Source organism: Macrotis lagotis, chromosome 2 (assembly GCF_037893015.1).
Source record: "Macrotis lagotis isolate mMagLag1 chromosome 2, bilby.v1.9.chrom.fasta, whole genome shotgun sequence".
Taxonomy (NCBI): domain Eukaryota; kingdom Metazoa; phylum Chordata; class Mammalia; order Peramelemorphia; family Peramelidae; genus Macrotis; species Macrotis lagotis.
The window spans coordinates 194,146,193-194,168,923 of record NC_133659.1 but is presented as its reverse complement, the minus strand read 5'-3'; the positions used below and the strand labels follow the sequence as shown (position 1 = coordinate 194,168,923).

The window sequence follows — 22,731 nt, the reverse complement described above, 5'->3', positions numbered from 1 at the left end:
CATTTTAATGTCATAGCCATCACTGGGATACTCAAGATTCACCTGCGAAGATGTCATGATGTCACTTAGAACCCGGCCACCCTGCCCTCCCCCTCTGCTTTCATAACATTTGCATACTACCTGGGGCTGGGCGTGACGCTCCCCCTTTCTGCATCTTTTCATTGGCAGCAGCCAAAGACCAGCCCCCTCCCGGGATCGCCAATATGAAGGGAAGGCGGAGTCTTGGGCGAGGATGGACGGACGTCTCGCCCAATAAGTTCCGGCCAAAGAAGATGCTAGCCGCGATTGGGCTCGGAGTTCGGGGCCTGGTGGGCACGGGCCAATGAGAGTCTGGGCCTGGTGGGGGGGCCTGTCCCCGCCCCGCAGGGCTGATAAGCGGTGGCGGCGGGGGCGGGGGACGGTGTGGGGCTCGCTGCGGGGCCGAGACGGGAGGGTTGATGGCGGGGGCCGCAGCGGGCGGCAGAGGCGCGGGGGCCTGGGGCCCCGGCCGCGGCGGGACCGCGGGGCTCCGGCGGGGCTGCTCTCCCCCGGCCCCCGTCGCTTCCCCCCGGACCGGGCTGCAGCCGCTTAGGGCCACCGTCCCCTTCCAGCTGCAGCCGCCGCCGCTGCACCAGCGCCGGGACGGGGGCGGCCGCGCAGGTGAGCCCGGGCCGGGGGTCGGAGTTGGCGGTCTGAGCGGAGCCGTTGGAGGGGAGGCGCGTGACAGGAGTGGGGGAGGGGGTTTCGCGCGTTGGGGGGGGGCAGTGACCACGGTGGTGACACTAGGTGAGGTGGAGGAGTGGCTCGAGGAGGTCTTGGAGGATTGGGGTCCGGGGGGGCTGGCAGAGGACAGGAGAGGTTTGGAGATGGGGATTTGATGCTTGCACGGGGGGGGGGGGGGGCTGTAATTAAAGCACCCTGGGGGAGGGGAGAGCATGTGTGTGCGTGTGCGCCTGTGTGTCGGTGCGTGTGCGCGTGTGTCTAGGGGGTGCGGGGAGGAGCAGAGTTCTCCAAACTCCACTTTGGCCCAGCCAGTTCCTTCTCCACAGTTCCCTGCCTACCGCTTCATCTGAGCTTCCTTTTATTCCACTTCCTTCCCATTCCTGACACTGGGCAGCCCTGAATTAATTCCATCCAAGTGGATGGATTACGTTAGTTTGGCTGCTTTCATCTCCTTCCCCAATTTTTCCTTCTTATTGCCTTCTTCCTCTCCTGGGTGAAGTCTGGCCTAGAACTTTCTGATTCCAGTATGATCTCTGCCTAGTGTGGCTGCCACATTTTCAAAGTGGGCCTGTGGTACGACCCTAGGCACGGCCCTTTCTCCTCTCACCTTGTTGGTAATCTTTCTCTCTGGGCATCCCAGCAGCAGGGTGTGGATTTTGTCATTGGTACACTGTGGCAAATATTTTCCCCCACTCTGTTTTCTGGCCAGCGCAACGCCCAGAGTGTTGTCTCACGAACATCATAAGTTGGGGACCAGAGGGTGGGAGAAAATTGGAGAAGCTGGGGTGGAAGAATAATAGAATGCAAGGTAGTAAGTAAGTAATACATAACTTTTCTTTCATATCCAAAGCTGTTACTAGCCCCACAAATGCAATCTGCTAGGAAAGATGAAAGAAATCCACGTTCACAAGGTGATTGGCTTCACGTTGAAAGTGATTTGCTTTGCATTTGATTCATACCAGGTGTGAGTGGAGATCCTCATCGATTCAGCGGCATTGAATACTTCTGGCACATCAGAGGATATACAATTGTGAGCACTGTCCTTGGAGGCATTAATGATTTTCTTTAGATTTTCAAATGCTACACCTCTGACACTTCATACCCTAATCCTCAGTAGTTTCTAGCCAGATTCTCTGTTGGAATTAAAAGGTTCTCTGAAGTAGAGATCCTAGAAATACTCTATTTTGGATCATATTCTATAGTGACCATCAAATCTTAGAATGAAGAAACTTATCACATCTGCTAGCAAGATGGCGACCCAGTCATAAAAATATGTATAGAATCCAATGGGGAAGAGAAAGGCAATGCCCAAACTAACTCATGCTCATTACTATTTGTAGAACAAACCACAGGGTTTGAAACCTGTTAGTTATGTTTTGGCTCCTCCAAACTCAGAGCCCAGGGAAATTAGTGGAATGGCAGGTATTAGAACCTTAGTCATTTTAATTGGAAACCAATAAACAAGCAGCCTGTATAGTAGTTGGAAACCTGCTGGCATATGTGTTTTAAGAACAACTGTTCTTGCAACTTCCTCTGGTATATCCTTTGGAGGGGTAGTCAGTAATTGGACTAAATGGAATGAAAATGGTGGATAATATGGGAGAGGGATAATGGAGGGGGAGAGGGGTGAGGGAGTGGACTTCTGTGTCTGGGTACTTTGCTTGGTCTATACTAGTTAAAATTCTGATGCCCTGTGATCCTAGAGAGAAAACAGAATAGAGAGCTCATAACTTGTCAAGATTTGGAGCCAATTGTAAAGCTAACACTTTTGGAAAGTTTCCTAACTTATAGGACTTTTCAATCCTTCTCTTTATCAGGGAATTTTTTATTTTTAAAAATTGAAGTCAGAAGTGGAAGAGACTTCCAAAATGACAGGGTAGGATTTTCTCAAAGAGTTTACCCAGTGGCTTGTCTGATAATCTGACCATTCATCTTGGGGAAAAGAAAAAGGGAGGAGGAAGCAATAGCAAAGACCAGGGCATCTGAAACTCTGTAGCCAGGCATTCTGAACATGTGCCTGCTCTGCCTTGGGATGGGAGAAGACAATCTCCCCATCCCCCGTAGTTCTCAAACACTGGGAATTCTAGTGCCTCTCCTTCCAGTATCTCTTCAGACTACCACTTTCACATTGAGAAGCAGCAGAGATGGCTTAATGAAAGATTAGTATTATAGAAGGAAACCCCCTTCATTTGGTAACTGCCTTCCCCATCCCCTCCCCCCAGCCAAGTTGAGAGCACTGTTGGCCGGAGCCCCATTGCCTTTTCAGGCTTCAAAGAGCAAACTCAGGTTGGTAGGAAACCAGTACTGCAGGTTTCAGAATTTCAGGGCCTCCCCTTGCACTGTCTTACTCTCTGTCTTTTAAAATGAGAATTTTAAAACAAGGTTTTGAAACCCATCTGTTTAAAAACCAGGTGAGCCTGAGACTGGGTTTCAAGAACAATTAAGTGTCCTTAGTGTGAGTGTTTCAGTCTGCCATCTCCAAGTGATGTAACGTTAACTCCAGGCTGGGCAGTTATCTTCCTGCCCCACACCCCATCCTGTTCTTGACAAGATAGATCAGAGCTTGTAAGAAAGATTATTATGTGAAGAAGGGGATTTACCTCTGACTACCATTCATCTACGTGGGATGTCTTCTTTCAGTCATGTTGAAAGTTTAGAAAAAATTTTGTTAGCTTTGGTGCCTTATTGTATTTTAGAAATCCAGTCTGGTTTCTAAACTAGGCAGGCTAGAGAGGAAAATTAAGACAAATTCCAAGAAAGGCAGAAATGCTGCTAGTGGGGAATGTGGACCCAAGATAGAGGAATTAAAGGAGTAGATTTCCATCTATCCTCCCTCCCCCTTTTTACATTTCTTCTAGTGCATTTATACCATCTGGAAGCTCTTAACTCTTATACTTCTCCAGGCACTATTAATGATGGGCAAAGCTAGATCAGGAGTAAACTGACCTAGATTTTAGTCATGACTCATCTGGGTAAAACCACTAGTTGAAGCCTCAGTTTCCATATTGACAAAATCAGTATAACACTTAACTTTGTACATAATTTTCCTCAAATCTACCAATCCTGTGAATGATAACTGGGCTATAGAATAGCCAGTGCTTTCTATTTACTTCCTCTTCCCATTAAAATTTACTTAGAAGATAACTGGCCATTATTCTGATATAAAGACCAGTGATTAATATACATAATAAACTACGAAATTTTACTATAAAGGTTAGTGAAAGCCAAACATCACTCAGCCAAGTTTTAGGGGAGTTGGGGGCATCTGGCTTCAGTTAGTTCTCCATCTGCTTGGGGGGATGCTCCATAGTAAAAGTCTAGTCCCAATCTGGCTCCCCATTACTTCCTAGCATTTAAAGGTTACCATTTTTTATCCCCCAGGTGTCTTTTGTAGTTTGGGTTTTATATTTTATCAATCAGGAAAATTAAAACAACATTAATAAATTTGTCCTCTCCTCATTCTCTCTCTCCTCTCTCTCTCTGTCTTCCTACTTTCCTCTTCTCCTAATCCTCCCTCCTCCATTCTACAATAAAGTGCATTTCAAAGAAACTGTTTTTGGCTAGTCTACTGTCCCAGATTTACCTACATTAGCATTTGTCTCTGTGTGCACATAATTGAATTGACTATTGACAGCTGCCCTAAAGGCCTATCTCCTTCTTAGGAGAATTATTGTGTATGAAGTTGGTTGGGCTGCCTGGGTTGGCCATCTGAATATGTGGAAACATGGTTATTATCAGTAACAGTAATGATTATTTTGCCACCCTCTTTACATTGTCTTCAAAACTCCCATCCTAGGGGTTGAGAAACTGTATAGAGGAGGTGTCTACTTAATGAAATGCATTAATCATAGGTCTTGAAGAAAAAGAGTCAGTAGTATATAATCCTTCTAGCTACTGGTACTAAAACCTGTTTATGGAATAGCTTGTTTGGAGTAGAAAATGACTTTCTATTCTGGGATACTGCCCTATTGTAATTTTGGTTTGAGGGGGTACATTTAATTCCCCCTTTAGAAAAGCTCCAGTTGTCACTTCCAAAACCTGGAATTGAGACAGCTTCTGTAGGGAAGCATTTGAAAACAAGAAGACATTGCCACCCAGTCTCAGTTCATTTGTTACTTCAAATGGTTTTAGTAACACAGAGCATTCTGTTAGCCTGAAATGGTACTACTGAAGTGTCCAATCTTTTAAATATTGTCACTAGTGAGAACACCTTTGAAATTTGGGACTGGTATTTTGTCCTCTCCTGTAAGAGATGTATTTTTATGTGTGTATATGTGTGTGTGTGTTTGTGTGTGTATGAGTTGTATGGTTACTCCATATTTGGACAGCAGAAAGGCCGTGAAACTCTTAAATTGTAATCCAAGCCAACAAGCATTAAGAACCTAGTATATTCAAGGCCCTTTGTTAGGTAAGTACCAGGGATACGAAAACTAAATAAAGAGCTGCCCGAGATCCAGCATGTACTTCTAGAAGTATATACATAATAATTTGAGGAGGAAGAGAGAAGTCATTACCAACTAGAGGATCACATCAAGCAAGGGTTCTTATGGTGGGTAAAACACAAATGATAAGTCCTGAAGAAGGCTAGATAGTCCAAGAGGCAGAGGTGAGGAGGAGATGTATGTTAGAGACCTTACAGATAGCCGACTAGGAGATTTTGATTTTAAGATCACTTAGGTGACAAGTTGATAGAAAGGAGAGAAAAGCAATGTTAGTCTTCCTGGCCTCTAGGTATAGGGAAAAATTACAAAACTCCCATAACTTAAATGTCAACTTGGATCTTCCCAAGATGTGCCTAAGGTATCACTGTTTTCATTGTTTTGGTGCATTGGGATGATACTCTGTTACCTCAACCTTGATCCAAGTGACACCATTGAGAATGGAGTGTCTGAGAATATTCCTTTCAAAGTGCAACTCAGCACATTTTTTGCTCAGGATGGGAAAAGACCAGCTCTTAATTTTTTTCTCCCATTATGGGTCAGGTCTTGCTTTCAGGTTTTTTGTTTTTGCTTTTTCATGGACAGCATTCCTCTGTATAATTTTGTACTTTAAGTGGTTTCATTCCATAAAGTAGTAAAGAACTAGAACTTTCCATTCCTCTTTCTACCCTCTATTGTAATAGATGTGAGCCAGACAAGTGATAACAGAACACCTTTGCTCAAATTGGGCTACATAGGTATCTAAAAGATGACATTCCTTCTCAAGTCTGGTGGGAAATGGATGCTAGAGCCAAGACCCTCTGATTTGAATCCTTGGCCTGACTTCATTACTTATTCAGAGTTTGTATTTCCTAGAGTATTAACTATACCCTGTTTACATGTAAGGTGGAACACATTCCAGAGTCAGATCCAAAGATTTTTGGATTATCCACAATTTATGGATTATCTATTCCACAATACCTCCCTTGGCATGGAGGAATCAAGAACTACCATTGCCATGGGAAACAACAGATGACTCGTGGTACTGTGGCCTCTAGCCCTTGTCACCTAATCAACTGTGTTTTGTTAACCCTTCTAGTATCTTGCATCCTTTTTTTGTATCCTTTCCTTTTGGAATTATTATTGAATATAATATTTTTAATCATTAAGTTTTTTGTAGTCATTAAAATTTTTATCCCTTGACTTATGTTAAACCTCATTTTACTTTGTGTGTGTGTGTGGGGGGGGAACACCACTGAAAATTCTGATGATTTTAATTTAAAAGAACATATCAAGGTATTTCATGATAAGAAAACTTGATTCAATCCCCTAGAGACCCCTGGAACTGAAATCTGGGGCTTTATAGAGACTCTTCTCCCACTTTCCTCAGGTTTTCTGGTTTGTTCATGAGTACCAGAGAGCTGATAGGTGTGGAGGAGGTGGTAGAGTGAGGAAGTGTGTGTGTGTGTGTGTGTGTGTGTGTATGTGTTGGAGGGGGTGTTTAGGATGGAGGTGGTCAGAGGTAGATGGAATTCCACTCCTTTAGCTGAGCCTGCTTATGGATTCATGCTTTCAGATGCCCAAAAGGGGTAGGGGGTGGCCTAGAAAGACATCCTCAAAGAGCTTTTGTTGATCTGTAGTAGAAGAACTAGTAAGTCTTTTCTAAGGAGAATGGGAATTTTCTTCTGTTGGCTGTCTAGAAGTCATCACCTATTTTTAGATATGGTTTATTAGCTGATGGACAGTATTTGGCAAGGCAGCTGTGATGGTTGAGATGCCTCTTTGCTGTCACTCATCTCTCCATCATGTTTCTCCCACATATCTATTCTAAGGAAAACTTGCTTGTTAGGGAAAGGTTTTGAGTTGTAATAGCCCCAGCCCATTTGGCCTACCAGTCCTGCCAGATGAATCATCTAGTACCTGAATATAAATGAAGAGGTGGTAGGTGGGTATTGTAGCATCTTCAGGCAAAGATAAAACTAAGGAGAAAGACTGTAGGCTTTTAATAGAATCATATCAATATCTAATGCACAAATAAAGTAACACTGAATATGAGTTCTGAGGGGACACAGTAAATAACTAACATTCATGGAACACTTTAAGAGTTTGCTAAGAAAAAAAATGAGCCCATTTGAATGTGAGATAGGTGACATTTTCAGCTTTTTACAGATGAGGCAACTGAGGCTGAGAGGTTAAGAGCCTTTGGTAGGGTCCTAGAGCTAGTATCTGAGGCAGGGTTTTATCTCTAGTCTTCCCAAATCCCAATCCAATACTTTGTGCACAATGTCTGCCTGGTCACCTTAGTTCTCAGTCAAGTGGAGTTAGTTACAGAGGAGGTGAATTAATAAGTAGGGGTTTTTTTGGCTAGCAGTCAGTCCCCCTTAGCTAAAGTTGAAATGGTTTTCTCTACCAACACCCTCCCCTAGACCAATTGTGATTGCTCCGGTCTTATCTGACCAGCTGTTGTCCCTACTTCCCTTAAACTTTAGCCCTTCTTTCTTGCCTTCCCTGTTTTCAGATTGCATTCTGGGAACAGTAGGCAGCCTGCCCTTTTCTGAAGGAGGCCCAGCATGCTTCCAAATCCAAGAGGGCAAAGCTTACTCTGAAGTTTAAAGAGATTCTTTGGTAATTTTTGTAGAGGAAGGGCTGGGGCAGTGTGCTTATTACTGTTCAACGGGTAGTGGGTATATTGAACGGAAGAAGAAGAGCGTGGTACCACTCCCCCAGTCAACCTGGTGCTAACCTCTTTTTCCAGTCACATTCAAACTTCCTAGGCCCTCTTCCCACATCTTTCTTTACCTCCCCAGCGATAATTTGACTTCTCTCACCTAGATTTCTAGCATGTTATTTTATTTTTTCTGGTTTCTGGAATTGAAAACTTAACTACTTCCAAGACATGACATTTTCATGGATTTCATAGCTGAGGCTAGAGGTTCTCTTTCCTACATGTTTGAAGTTCGTGGAAGGGAGGGGTGGGAGCTTGGGCAATAACAAGGTCAGTCCATGGAAACCACAAATGTTTTGAATTTAGTTGCTCTTTTAAAACAGCAAAGCTACCTGACTATTAAACCTAATAAACAAAGATACAAATGAGAGACTGGTTTTCTTCCAGCTACTGTTAAGTTTATATTGAATTCTTACTAGGAGTCTGGTTGAGGGAAGAAAAGAAGGTAAAATTAAACTGGTTGAGTTTCCTAAAATAATCCCTAATCAGGAGTCAGAATTCAGCTTAATTGTCTAGGTTATCAAGATTGTTATCAGGGTGGAATTACGCCCCCCCCCCCCAAAAGCTTTTCAAGCATAGTCTGGTCATGTCATGTGACTGGGCAGAATTTCCAGGCTAGTTAACACACATATTTTCTCTCTCTCTCTCTCTCTCTCTCTCTCTCTCTCAGAAAAATATAAAAAGTAGAAGAGAGCTTTGCCTGCTTCTAATGTGCCTTATTGCCCTCTGGTGTTGCCCTGCCTTCTGTTGTCTCAACTAGAGGTGAAGGCAGAAGCCAGGGTTACGGTGGCATGACTGAAGTGGTTTTATAAGCCTGCCAGGCTGGGTGTAACATTTGACAAGAATAAAAATATGATTGGAAAAGAAGCCATTTCTCTCAACCACCTCCTCTCTTCCCACCCCCTACCACACACTCCCTTTCGCTTAAGAGCTTTCTTCACTTTGTGCATATTTGATCGCCCACACAGTATTGATAGAACCACTACTGATAACACATATGTGCCCTTCCCTACAGCTGCATACTGCCTGAAATACTGCCTCATAGCTTCCATTTAGGGTTAGATCTGAGCCAAAAAGCCAGTCCCAATCAGATTTGGCATAATGTTTAGGGGTGGGAGATGTTTAGCATTTGGGGAGTGGAGGGGAAGCAGCCTGAGTGGTCTTAAAAATAGCACATGGTCTGGGTTTAGAGGTAGGTGTGTATGTGTGTTTGTGTATGTATATGTTTGCTGTGTGGCGATGTAGAAGGTAGCACCTGGAACCTTTCTCACTAAAACCATAATTTTGTAATTCAGTGTTCTAAAACAGCTGCTTCTACAGAAAAAAACTCTATAAGCCAACCCTCTAGATTGGAAGACCCATAAACCTAGCTATATTATAGCAAAGTTAGAAATATGACCAATTTGAGGTTATACCTTACATTTCTATAGTGCTTTATAATTCAAAAGTATTTTCATATACGTAATTTCTTTTGATTCTTGGAACAATGTTAAGAAGTTGGTAGGGTAGATAATTGCTTTCCATATCTGTAAAGTGGTACTTATATTAAAAGTCACATAGTTAATGAGAGCTATAGCCAATGCTAGAACTTAGCTCTTGAGGCTTACTTTAGTAGTCTAGTGGTCCAAGTGGCTTTCTTCTGGAATAGATCCAGTCTTCCAGTCATTTTGGGTGGTCAGAAAAAGTGCATTTGAATAGCTAAAGCAAAACACAGTTAAGGAAAATTCACTTGTATGCATGTCTTAGCACCCCAACTAGATTGTAAGCTTTTTTTTTGGCAAGGCATTGGGTTTAAAGCCACACAACTAGGTAATTATTAAGTGTCTGAAGATGGATTTGAACTCAGGTCCTCCTGAGTCCAGGGCCAGTGCTCTATCTTACTGTATTACCTAGTTGCCCCAATTGTAAGCTTTTTGAGGGCAAATACATCTAGTGGTTGCTTAATAAAGCTTTGAAGCCTAGTATAAGTGATTTTGAGTCCAACACCAAGGATCTCTCTGAATATAAGTAACTGAAAGTTGACTGTTTAATGAATATGACTGACTTGAGGAGACCATGTGAGAGCTGCTTTGGCTCCTTCCTGTGTTTTATTTAGACATGAATTTCCTATTGTAGAGCAGTTCTCTAGTCATGCTTGATGAAGGGAGGGAGCAAGGAGACATGCTGTTCTGTATTTGTCTTGAGATTTATTAAAGGAAGAAGGGGTCTAAAATGTAGAAGTATTTGCTGAATGTTCATGGGAGACAGAACCCTAGAAAAAAGACATCAAAACAAAACTTGGTATTAAATAGGAATAGCCCCTTTACTTTTCAGGTATAGAGGACAGAATATTTTGTTCATCATATGACCTAGACTCCTTTCCTGCAAGACGCCCAGTACCTGTCTTCTATATTACCTCCTCACTTTGCCTCCATATATCTTTGTAGTAAACTGTTCAGACAGACAGATTATCTATTCTAACACTGCATTTTCTCTTCTCATCCACCCACAGACAACACTCCCTTTGCTAGTTTTATGTTACAGAGATAGGGTTTGGGTTATTGAGTACAAATGACTTGAGATCATTCAAGCATTTGTTTGGGGGGGGCAGTGACTTGAACCCCTAGGTAATTTCACCTTTGTATTTACCTAGTTTATTTCTTGGAGGTTATCTGATCTTCCCATGATAGATGCTCTAGTGTAGACATCTCATACTACCAATACAGGATGAGTATAGAATAATTCTTCAGTCATATTTATATCACCACTTTTTTCAGCCTTTATTTTCACACTTGTTTAAGTCATGTATAGTAGAGTTTGCCTTAGATCCTGGCAATGGATTAGATATATACAATGTTTGAACTTTGTTGATCCAGCTTGGGAAGCAGCTCAGTCAAGGGGAGATTTGCTGCAGTCAGCTGAAGTTCAGGGAATGCTATCACAATGTCCAAGTATCTTATTGGGAAACCAGTTTTCTTACTGGCCTTTCATTCCAAGAATCATTCTATACTGTTCTTTTTTCTCTCTTGAGATGCATTGTATATTTCTTAACGTGGAAAATGAGGTTTTAAATGATCTTTTCTGGTCATTACTCTGTGATTTAAGCTCTGTGGTTATTATGCCTTCTAGAAATGCAGATTGCAGCCCATCCATGTGGGCCCATGAACTCTTATCCATGTCTTCCTGTAAGTTCATTACAGGGACCCTTATATGGAAACTATGAAATAATACCACTTTGCATTTATTATTATGCATATTATTATGATCTGAGAAATAGTAATTGCAGGTGTGGTACTCATAGAAGTCCCTGGAAGATCTTTTGGTCAAGAATATGCTGTTAATGAAGCCAACTGTGTAGGTCTGATCCTACTTCACTGGGTGACTCAGGTTTACAGAGAGAGAAACTCCATCCTTTGACTGTAGTCCAGCCAACTGTCTTACAAATGTATGTCTGAACATAAGGGAAACCAGGTAAGGGATTATGGGTAGAACAACCTTTTCCCCACTGTTAGAAAACTAACTGATCAAAAGAACACTGGCATTCTGAGAAGACCTCTAGACTCCCAAGTGTGAAAACCTTCATTCAGGTTTTGGTACTACCACTTAGAATGCATGTAGGCAAAACACAATATCTTTAAGTCTTAGTTTCCTAACTGTAAAAAAAAGGTTAAAAAAACTTCTGCCTACCTGCTTCAAGGGAATTGGAAGGATCAAGTTAATTTGTATAATGTATTTGTAACAAGAAAATGCTTTATAAGAGTAAGCTAATATATCCTTCACATAGTGGGTCAAGAGAGTTTTCTCCATATAGAATAACTAGTACATTTTTAGTGAGAACTCTGCATCAGCCACAAGACACAAAACAATGAATTTCTTTTCTGATAACCATTGCTGGTTATACACACACACACACACACACACACACACATACTTTCTCTATAGACATATACACACACACACACCCTTTCTCCATAGACATATATGTATATACACATATGCATATATGTGTATATATATGAATATTCACATGTATATATATATATATATATGTGCATATGTGTGTGTATTTTCCCTTTCTCCCTTCCCTACCTCACTTTTTCACATGTTCACAACAGTTATCTTTCAGAAAAAAGTTTCCTTTTGTGCATCTTTTCTTTAGGAAATTCTATCATGGGGTATCCTAGATGAAGGAAGATTACAGGATTTGTATTGACCTATGGAGATGATAAACTGTTTTTTTGTCTTTTTTTTTAAGTTATAGGTTATTAACTGTTTCATTATTGTCTTAGAACCATGAAAGTGTGCCCAGTACCCCAAATCCCTGCTGGGCCCCTGATGATTGCAGCTTGAAGGTCTGTGTTGGAGCAGCTGTGTAAACGGCTGCCGAGATCTGCTTGAAGTTTGCCATGTGAACTGAACGGTTGCCCTCAAGTGGCTCTCAGAGACTTGGCCCTAGAAACTGGCTGTGGGGGAAGGGTGAGAGTTCTTAGAAAATGACATCCTAAATTATTTCCCTGGATCAGATTAATTCCCTGTTGCTTTTAGGAACATAAGCTTTTTCTTTGCCAGGTGTGTGAAAGATGGTGGAGTTTTAGCTGTGGCTTCTAACTTAAGAAAGGGCAGGCCCACAGCTTGTCTTATGCAGCAGGAGATGGTAGATCATGGCTTCCATTTATGCTGAGTTGCCACACCCTCCTTTGTCTCTTTCCTCTCCTCTGGATGCAGGTGGTGAAGGACAAAATGACAAGCATCTGCTCAGTTATCATTGATGATGTGAAGCATAAACTGTAAGAAAAATCTACCCTTGAGTGCCATTCTTTATCAGATTCTTGCTTGAGGGGCTGATCAGGCCTTTTTTTAGATGGGACTTGACCTAGGGGACCACCTGACCTTTGAACCTCCCTCAGGATATCTGAATAACTGGCAAAACTAGAACTTCAGGGGGTGGCTAGGTGGTGTAGTGGATAAAGCACCAGCCTTGGAGTCAGGAGTACCTGGGTTCAAATCCGGCCTCAGACACTTAATAATTACCTAGCTGTGTGGCCTTGGGCAAGCCACATAACCCCATTTGCCTTGCAAAAACCTAAAACAAACAAACAAAAAAAACCAAACTAGGACTTCAGGATGGGAACTACCCTGGGGTGTAATACCCAGAAAACTTTACTAATTATAGTGAAATTATTGTTCTTTTTTAATATTCTTGTTACCACTGATTCTCCTCACCTTCATAGAAGCCTCTCCTGTAACCAGTAAATACAGTCAAGCATCACAAATTAACCTATTGACTGTGATGGGAATGCATATTTCACCATATACATATAGTCTACCACCTCTTTGTAGAGAGATTCCCCATCAGTCCTCTGAAGTCACCAAGTGGTCATTGCATTTATTAGAGTTCGGAAATCTTTCACTATTTCTTTTCTTACATTATTATTATTATATATTATTATATCATGTAAATTGTTCTGATTCTGCTTGCTTCTGTAGCAGTTTGTAAGTCTTTCCAAGTTCTTCTGAATCCTTTATTTTTAGTATTTCTTATGATATGATCAATAATATCCATTATTCTTATATACTAGTTTGTCTATCCATTCCCCAAACATGGACACCTATTTTCCTTCCAGTTCTTTTTTGCTTTGTAAAATACTGCTTTAAACTTTTCCCTTTGTCTCTGACCTCCTAGGGGTTTAGACTAATAATGAAACTGCTGGGGCTAAGGGTTTCTGCAGTGACTAAAGTGACTTCTTTAGTGTCATTCTAAATTATTTTCCAGAATGGTTGGACAAGTTTGCCTTTCTTTTCATAGTCAATTCCAACATTTACCATTTTAGTGTTTTATCATCTTTGGGTCTAAGGTGGAACCTTAGTTTGCATTTCCCTTACAGTAATCTAGAGCGAAAGTTAATGATTCCTGTTAAGCCATTCCCCTGAAAACCAACCGTACAGATTCTTTGACCACTTATCTATTGAGGAATGGCTCTTGTTCTTCTTTGGGGGTAAGAGAATGGGACCTCAATGATGTATAATGAGATGTAGAAGCTACGGAATAGAACAAGATGAGCACTGACTGGTCTGTGAGACCTGACCAGTAAACAGCTTTGATTGACTACCTTCTATGAATAACCTCATCTTCTGGGAACTACATATATAAAAGTGTAAGTATAGTATCCTTAAGGAGCTCCCAACTGAATGGGAAACTGAAGGTACTGAATCAGAGACAAATGTAAATGAATATAATTGGGGGCAGCTAGGTGGTGCAGTGGATAGAGAACTAGCCCTGGAGTCAAGAGGATCTGAGTTCAAATGTGGCCTCGGACACTTAATAATTACCTAGCTGTGTGACCTTGGGCAAGTCACTTAACCCCATTGCCTTGCAAAAACAACAAAAAAAAAGAGAAATGAATATAATTGCATAAAAGTGAGAAGGAAACAAAAATATGATGAGTTGACTTCCTTTAGATTAGAAAAGGAAAGCTTAAGCAAGGCCTTAAAGCTTTCTCAACTCATGCAATGTTAGAATGAGGAGGTACCCTGGTAATGTTGAATTCTAAGTCCTTTGTTGTCTAAGCAAGAGAGGAGCAGAAGTTAGGATATATATGTACATATATACATATATATATATATATATATATATATATATATATATATATATATATATATATGTATACAGGAAGAATAGGTTAAGTCCCCCTGAGGAGGGACAGAAAATTGTGTGGGTAGTTGACTCTGGCAGCACTGCGAGACTTGTTTCTCTTTTCTTTCTCTCCCCTCCCCCTGGGTAAATGAATCATTCCTTGTTCATATCCTGGGTTTTGACAGTCACCTGTCTACTGAGGTGTTGCAGGGGAATAAAACATTGTACTTGGGGCTATGGTGCCTATGTAGTATTTAATCCTAGCCTAACCAGGCTCTTTTGATCATGTGACATGACCCCCGTTGATCCCTGCTTGTGGTGAGCCACAGGTAAATTGAGCTCTATTTATGCTTCTCATCTGCTGGGGAGGGGGGTGTATAACCAAAGAAGGGCCCGTGGCACAGCTGCCTGAGACACCCCAGTAAGCAAATTCTCCCTGTGACCTTGTGTGACCTTGTTTCATCTTTTCAAATCCTTGCTCAAATAATACCTTGACCTTCTTTTTAAGCCCTTGTTTCCAAAAGAAGAAGAAGCTATTTTTTTGAATTTGTTAGTGGCCATTTCTTATCTAACATCTCTTTTCGGTTTGAAGTACCTTCCTAGAATTATAGAGCTAGAAAGAGCTATGGGGGTAATTCATTCAGGTGAACGTTAAGCCATCTAGGACACATAGTTGTTCATTTCTCTTGATTATCTTCAGGGTCCGACTCTCCAAACTTCTGATATGAAATCTTTATGGCCAAAAATTCTCAGAACCAACTCAAGTCTTTCTTCCTTTAATTGAAACTCATTTCTGTTGTTTAGTCCTATAAAAGTAAAGGATATAGCAGCTACCTCAAAAAAAAAAACCCAAAGAAAATCTCAAAATAACCTCCAAAAAACAACCTTTTTAACCTAATTAAGATTACATTCTAATTGATTCCTTCCTTTCTCTAACTAATCAGCAGAACTCTTAGCTTTTCATCATAATTTACTGCTCCTTTGTGCATTTTTTACCCTCTTCTTTAATCAATCTTTTCACATCCCCTTTAAGAGAACTATTTCAGGGGGCAGCTAGGTGATGTAGTGGATAGAACACTGGCCCTGGAGTCAGTAGGACTTGAGTTCAATTCTGGCCTCAGACACTTAATAATTCCTAGCTGTGTGGCCTTGAGCAGTAACCCCATTGCCTTGCTAAAAAAAGAGAATTAATTCAGAGCACAGCAGGTCCATGGAACTACAATATACACTTAAAAGTTCTGTCTGCAGTTGTATCGATGGCTGGTATTTTCTACTGTCCTGGGGAAGATCAGGAACCTTAACTTAATTTGTGTCATCATCCTTTTAATTTAAATTATTTCATTCTCTAAAGCACACGTGATCTGTTGCTTGTTTGTATGTTCAAGACTATCTAGGGGAAGCTTCATACACTGTACTATTCTTTCTCGCATTCTCTTCTTCCTCAGAGGTCAGTAGTCTTGATAGTAAGAAGTTGAATTTATTGAAGACCCAGGTCCAAATTCCAGCTCTACCATGCTACTTGTATGATCTTGACCAAATCAGTGTAGCTTTCTAGGCCTTGTTTTCCTCATCTGTAAAACAGAGGCTTGTATTAATGACTTCTAAGGTATCTTCTATCTCTCACTCTATGAGCTTACTTTGTAGTCTCTCAAAGTTAGCAAGATCCTAGCTGGGAAGTGGTTTGAATATGTGCCTTCTGAAGTGTAATTGTGCATTATCTACATTAATGAGTGTGGGCAGTGGTATGAACAATACCATATGATGTATAATCTAAAAATAGTTCCGTTGGATTTGTATTATGACTTTTTTTTAAGAGTAGAGGGAGGGGCGGCTAGGTGGCACAGTGGATAAAGCACCGGCCCTGGAGTCAGGAGTACCTGGGTTCAAATCTGGTCTCAGACACTTAATAATTACCTAGCTGTGTGGCCTTGGGCAAGCCACTTAACCCCATTGCCTTGCAAAAACTTAAAAAAAAAAAGTAGAGGGAAAGCAGTGCCATCATTCCACCAAAAATTTTTCTTAATTCTGTTTTATTTTAATTAATAGTACATGTTTGCATTATCTCAGCATATATTAAATTCCTGCAACCAAGAAGTTTCCTTTGGAAGTGGAAGGAGAGACAGGGGGAAATCAGAGTGGGCCACAAAACCAATAATTATTCAATAATGATTAAGTTGGCTATAATCTTGAAGAAACATTTGTTTTCTTTCCCTTTACTCCACATTCTTTTGGATTAAAAAAAAAGGAAGTCCTATAACCTGATTTGTTTGGTGACTTCTCCTCCTGAGATATACCTGAACAGTTTAGGATTCTTTGAGGCCTGGGCATTTTCCATTTAGTCCCCAGGATGTAGTTTACTTCTTTTCTTTCTCAAGGGAGACAGGCTATAGAAGAAAGGGACTTCAGAAAAGGGAGACCTGAATGAATTTCGGCAATTATATGCTCTCTTGGAACTCAATTCCTCTTCCTGAGCATGTTTGTAACTCATAGATCATTTAGAGTTAAATGGGACCAGGGACCATATAGGCCAATTCTCTTTTTTTCTATGAAGAAACCCAAATAGTTTGAGTGACCTGCCTGAGATCACAGAGGATTCAAACCCAGGTCCTATGAATCAAAATCTAGTATCCTTTCCACTATAGATTGTCTGGTCTTCTATAGCAATCTCTGTCCTCTCTACTATATGAGGATAGATGAAAATATGTGGGTAATGCTTTAACCTACAAAATGGTAGTATTATCATCTCCCTTCATCGATCCTGTTCCCACATCACTTATTGACTCAAAAGTCAACTTAAACTTATTTTTGTTGTCTTTGATAGGAAGCAGTGACATTTACTAGAAGATTTGTGCCAGTCAACTCTCTTGGTCCATAAACCACTAAAATTTATTATTTTCAAATGTGTATGGTGTAGAGTATTAGAAAACCATTCTGTTATGCTATTTATGGTAATTAGTTCAAAGGTCCAGCAATTTCCAAAGGAAACATACTTCAGTCAGGGAGAGGGAGCTAAAGGGAGGGAAGGAAAGAGAGACAGAGATACACAACAAGAGAGGATGTTGAAATCCTGCCGAGAATTTAGATTAAAGGTGAAAAGTTCACACCACTTCATTTTCTTCTAACTGCAACTTCTTGAGAACTGAGCAAATGTCAGTTTAAATACACATACTATCTCTGGAGTTGATGCTGTCCTCCTCCCTGCAGGATTGAAATGGCTCTAGTGTTCCTCATATTGAGTGATTTCCCACAATGACATTTCCAGATGGGTCTCTCCTTGGGCCCCTTTTCCAGCTGCCTGCAGAGGCAAACTTTATTCAGGAGAATGACTGTGAAGTCAGGAATTCTTTCACTTGGCTCCCCTATCCTGAGCTATAAACTACAGAGTTCAGGCCCTTCAGAGAAGTTGTTCATGTGAGTTTACAACAAATGTGAGTTCTCAGTCTCTATAACTCTTCTTGGTAAAGGGAATTGTCTCCTTAATCTGATTATTTTCTCTCTGATGTTTGAGTTAAGTAACTACTGGTAGCTGAAGGAAATGTTTGAAGCTCCTTTTTTTCATATTCCCATCTGAAATACAAGGACTTCTTGTATTGTTTCCAAGGAGTACTTAAGAGTAGTGAGACCATCAAATTGGAGATTTAGTTTAAACACAGCTTCCCTAGAGCATACTTCCCACAAGCACAATGCTCATGCCACCCCCTCCTCATTTGGACCATGAGGACTTTGAAACCCCACTGTTTTGTTTATCTCAGCATTTATATAAAACAGAACAAAAGACTTGCTGGTGGTATTGTTCTTTTCTTGCTTCAGCTCCCTAGACATCACTCCTTGTTTTCTTCCAAATTGCTGTTTGCTGGACTCAAACTAGGACAGGGCAACAGGAGCTTTATTCCAGGCACCAGCATTTTTGAAGCATACCTCCTTCTGAAGCTCATTATTCCTGTATCTTTCACCTCTGGGTACTTAACTCTCCCAGCTTGCAGAGCATGTGAGGTAATAAAGGAGGGGTTTAGCTGCAGAAGGTATCAGGGTCTTTCCCCCATTACCTTTTTTTTTTTGTTAGAATATGTATGCCAGAATCAATCTTTCTTCCCCTGAAGAGAACAAAGTTAACTTTAGGGAATGATGTTCCCTTTTCTCTCACCAATTTTGGCCCAGATATTAAAATTCCTAGTTAGGACCCTGCAGTTTGATACTGAACAAACCTCACCCCCCACCCCAGAGGTTCTGGCTCCTGCATCTCCCATCACAGCTGCCAACTGCAGGTGTCTTGCAGAAAAAAGTGTTCTCCAGAAGAACTATAACTACCATCACCACTCCCTCCTCCTCCCGATCATCTTTGAGCTGCTCCTTTCTCTGATGTTTTTAATCCTGCAAAGGTCCTGGAAAGGCATCTACACTGGACAGCCAAGATGGTGTAAGTATTAAGCATCTATTCTGCAAGGCACCATGCTTGCAGGTTGCTAACATAATACAAATAAATTTTATTAGATCAGAGGGTTTAAACAGGAAAGGAATGATCTAATCATGGATTAGAGATTATCTAATCCAGTAATTTTCAAAATGTTTTGTTCTCGGTTCTTAACACTCTTAAAATTATTGAGGACCCCCTTCCCAAAGAGCTTTTGTTTATGTGGGCTATATCTTTTGGACTATATATAGTTGCCATTTTGGAAATTAAAGTATTTTAGTATTATGATGAAAATAATTTTGGTCTTCTGGACTTCATGTGGACCCAGAGGTCCCTAGACCATACTTTGAGAACCACCAATTTAGTCCAGTTTTCTTATATAACAAATGAGGAAACTGAGGCTCATATTCTTTTTTAAAATATATTTTTGGGTGTTTAGCATGTTTGCAGATTAGTCATTTTCTGTATGAGGAATTAGGACTAAGGGAAAAGATAGAAAATGATGAGTTAGGAAAGAAAAATAAAAGAATTTTTAAAAAGTAAAACATAGTATTCATTCAGACTGTAGGTTTTTCTTTGGTTTTGTTTTTCTCCTACTGGATAGGGAGGAATAGTACTGTACTGTTTATAGCAGGTCTCCTAGGGTTGTCCTAGCTCTCTGAACTGCTCTGAAGCTGCATCCGTCATGCTTGATCATCTCACAATGTTGTTGTTAATTTGTACAATGTTCCCTTGGTTCTGCTTTCTTCATTCAGCATTGGTTCCCATAATTTGTTCCCTGCTTCTCTAAAGTCCAACTACTCATGGTTTCTTTTTTTCCTTTCTTTCTTTTCTTAAGGTTTTTTACAAGGCAATGGGGTTAAGTGACTTGACGAAGGCCACACAACTAGGTAATTAATTATTAAGTGTCTGAGGCTGGATTTGAACTCAGGTACTCCTGACTCCAGGGCCAGTGCTCTATCCACTGTGCCACCTAGCTGCCCCCACTCATGGTTTCTTATAGAATAATACTACTCAATAACTTTCATATACTATAACTTGTTCAGCCATGAGGCATCCTCTCAATTTCCAATTCTTTGGTACTACAAAAAGAGCTACTATGAATATTTTGGAACATGTGGCACTTTTCCTATTTTTTTATGATTTTTTCTGGGTATAGGCCTAGTATTGTATTGCTGGGTTAAAGATTATGATCAGGTTTAGTGTTCTTTGGGCATATTTCCATATTGCTTTCCATGGTTGGATCAGTTCACAACTCTACCAACAGTGCATTAATGTCCTAATCTGAGACTCAGATTCTAAATTCCTTACTCACTTCATGTAGGATAATCAATAAGTACCTACCTATGACCTAGTCACTGAAGATACAAAGACAGTGAATAAAATCATCCATACTTGTAATGATCATAGTCAGGGGTAAAAGCTTATAAGGCAGGCAAAGGAAGTGCTAAAAGAAATCAGAGAAGAAATCATTTCTGCCTGGGAATCAGGGAAGGAAGACTTGGGGGATGGAGCATGGAGCTGGATCTTGAAAGATGGGTAGGATTTCAATTGCTAGATACAGGGACGAGGAGAGACAAAACAAGCATTCAAGGTGAAAGGGGTTGAGGGGTGGGGAGCAGGAAGCTGGAGAGCCTGACTGCCTCCCTTTTTGCCCTGATCTTTCTTCGACAAAGCTTCAACTCTGAAAATAGGTGTTTCAGGCATGTACGTAAGGCCTAAGAGAAAATCAAAACAGTGGGGTTAGAGGAGGAAATATCTTTTTTTGGCTTTTCTTTTATCTTCTCCTTTGATTTTGATTTCTATTTTTAAATTGATGTCTTTTTGTTTTATATCTCACTATATCACATCCATTTCCAAATTTATCTTCCCCCTTCCTTACCTTTGTTCCCTTATAACAAAGATTTAAAAAGAGAAAAGAGAAAAACAGTTAAACTAAACCAACCTCCTCCTCAACCAGAACTGACAATATATGCAATTTTGCCCGCCTCCACTAAGGGGGAGGCACCTATGTTTTCTCAGCTCATCTCCTGTGCCAAGCTTGGTCATTAAAGATGCACCTGCATTTAGTTTCATTTTCTTCTTGCTTGTTTCCCTTACACAATTATATTCATTATGTAGATTTTTTAATTTGTTATGGTTACTTTGCTCTGCATGATGAATTCATTTGAGTCTTCCCATGTTTCTCTGAATTCTTCTCATTTGTCATTTTTTTCTGGTGCAGTTATATCATTTAGCCATTTTCCAAAGAATGGACACCTACTTTTCTTTGCTATTATAAAATGGTGCTGCTGTTGTATATGTGTATGTATACATATATATATATATATATATATATATATACGTGTGCATATATACATGTGTTTATGTGTTTGCATGTGTACTGGCCCTAGAGTCTGGAGGACCCGAGTTCAAATCCAGTCTTGGCACTTAGTAGCTGTGTAACCTTGGGCAAGTCACTTAGCCCCTGACTGCCTCACATCCAGGGCTATCTTCAGTCATTCTGATTCATATCTAGCCACTGGACCGAGATGGCTCAGCCCCTCATTTAAAACCAATTCATGTGCATATCGTATTATCACCTCCCTGATGTCATGGTCTTCTTCAAGAGTGAAGGACCAACAACAGCAATGACAAATATGTGTGTGTATGTGTGTGTGTGCAATTTTTGTAATTTTTTTTCTTTTTCTTTTTTAGATTTTGCAAGGCAATGGGGTTAAGTGGCTTGCCCACATAGCTACATAATTATTAAGTGTCTGAGGCCAGATTTGAACTCAGGTACTCCTGACTCCAAGGCCAGTGCTCTATCCACTGCGCCACCTAGCCGCCCCTAGTTAATGTTTTTTGATGTCCTTAAAGTATATACCTAGCAATGAGATCTTTGGGTCAAAGAATATTGACATTGTAAACATAATTTTCCCCATTTGATTTTATGGATGCCATCAGGATTGGTGGGGGGAGGTAAACCCACTTTGTGATTTTTGTATACTGATATTTGTGTTCTGAGATGAGTGTGAAAGGGCACAGGAAGAAAAATTGGAAAAAAAGATCATTGGTGATTGTGAGCAGGGATAATGAGGTTTTAAAAGTGTATAAAAGTAGTTAATAATTGATTGTCATTCAAGCCTATGGTTTCAGAATGTTTTTTTAACATATAAAATGCATAGAATTCCAATTTTTAAAAATGTCACAGACAGCAAGAGCCACCGTTCGAGTGTCTGACCATTCTACTTTTCATTCAGTTCTTTTATAGCTGCTCCAAAAGCTTTAGGCTGTGGAGAATAATCCCTTTTCTGGACCCATTCTCCCTCACTGAGTGCTGAGGATAGTAAATAAAATAAGTGAAATTCACCTTTTTGTTGCCTCGGCTAAATTGTTGTAGTCTATAAGATCACAAGCATAAAGGTTTAGAGTTGGAATGGATTTTAATAGGCTACCTGGTTCAATCCCTACATTTTTGCCATAAGAAACAATGAACTTGAATTTAGAGAAGTATGGGAGAGACTTCATTTGAATTAATGTAGAGTGAAATGAAAACTCTGGGAAAAAATAAATTATCCCTTTATAAATAAAAAGAATCAAAAAACCAATGTCAAATTCCAAAACTTAACACTAATACTTAGTATTGAAGAAGAAGAATCAGGACTATGTCATCCTTCTTTGAAGAGGTGGAGAAACAGAAGTATATAATGTTGTATATTCTGTTATCCTCAGTTAATATGTGATATTGAACTGCTTAGTTTTTTTCTTATTTTTTAAGTTACACGGATAGGGTAATATATTTGGAAATAAATGATTGTATATACAAAAAATGATTGCATATATATATATATATACATATATATATATATATATATAAAAC

At 40.3% G+C, this 22,731-nt stretch overlaps 1 protein-coding gene across 5 annotated transcripts in view; it reads left to right on the top strand.

Annotated features, from left to right (window-relative positions):
• The first annotated feature begins 420 nt into the window (after positions 1–420).
• FAM117A (family with sequence similarity 117 member A) overlaps positions 421–22,731 on the top strand; it is a 53,007-nt gene continuing 30,696 nt past the window's right edge. For 2 of the 5 annotated variants that reach the window (XM_074224231.1, XM_074224232.1), the window contains exon 1: positions 421–639. In XM_074224231.1, the coding sequence (XP_074080332.1) occupies positions 438–639 (202 nt within the window). In that variant the 5' untranslated portion in view covers positions 421–437. Of the gene's footprint in view, positions 640–931; positions 1,614–22,731 lie in introns of those variants that run through there. The other 3 variants (XM_074224229.1, XM_074224228.1, XM_074224230.1) reach the window with 3 other exon arrangements.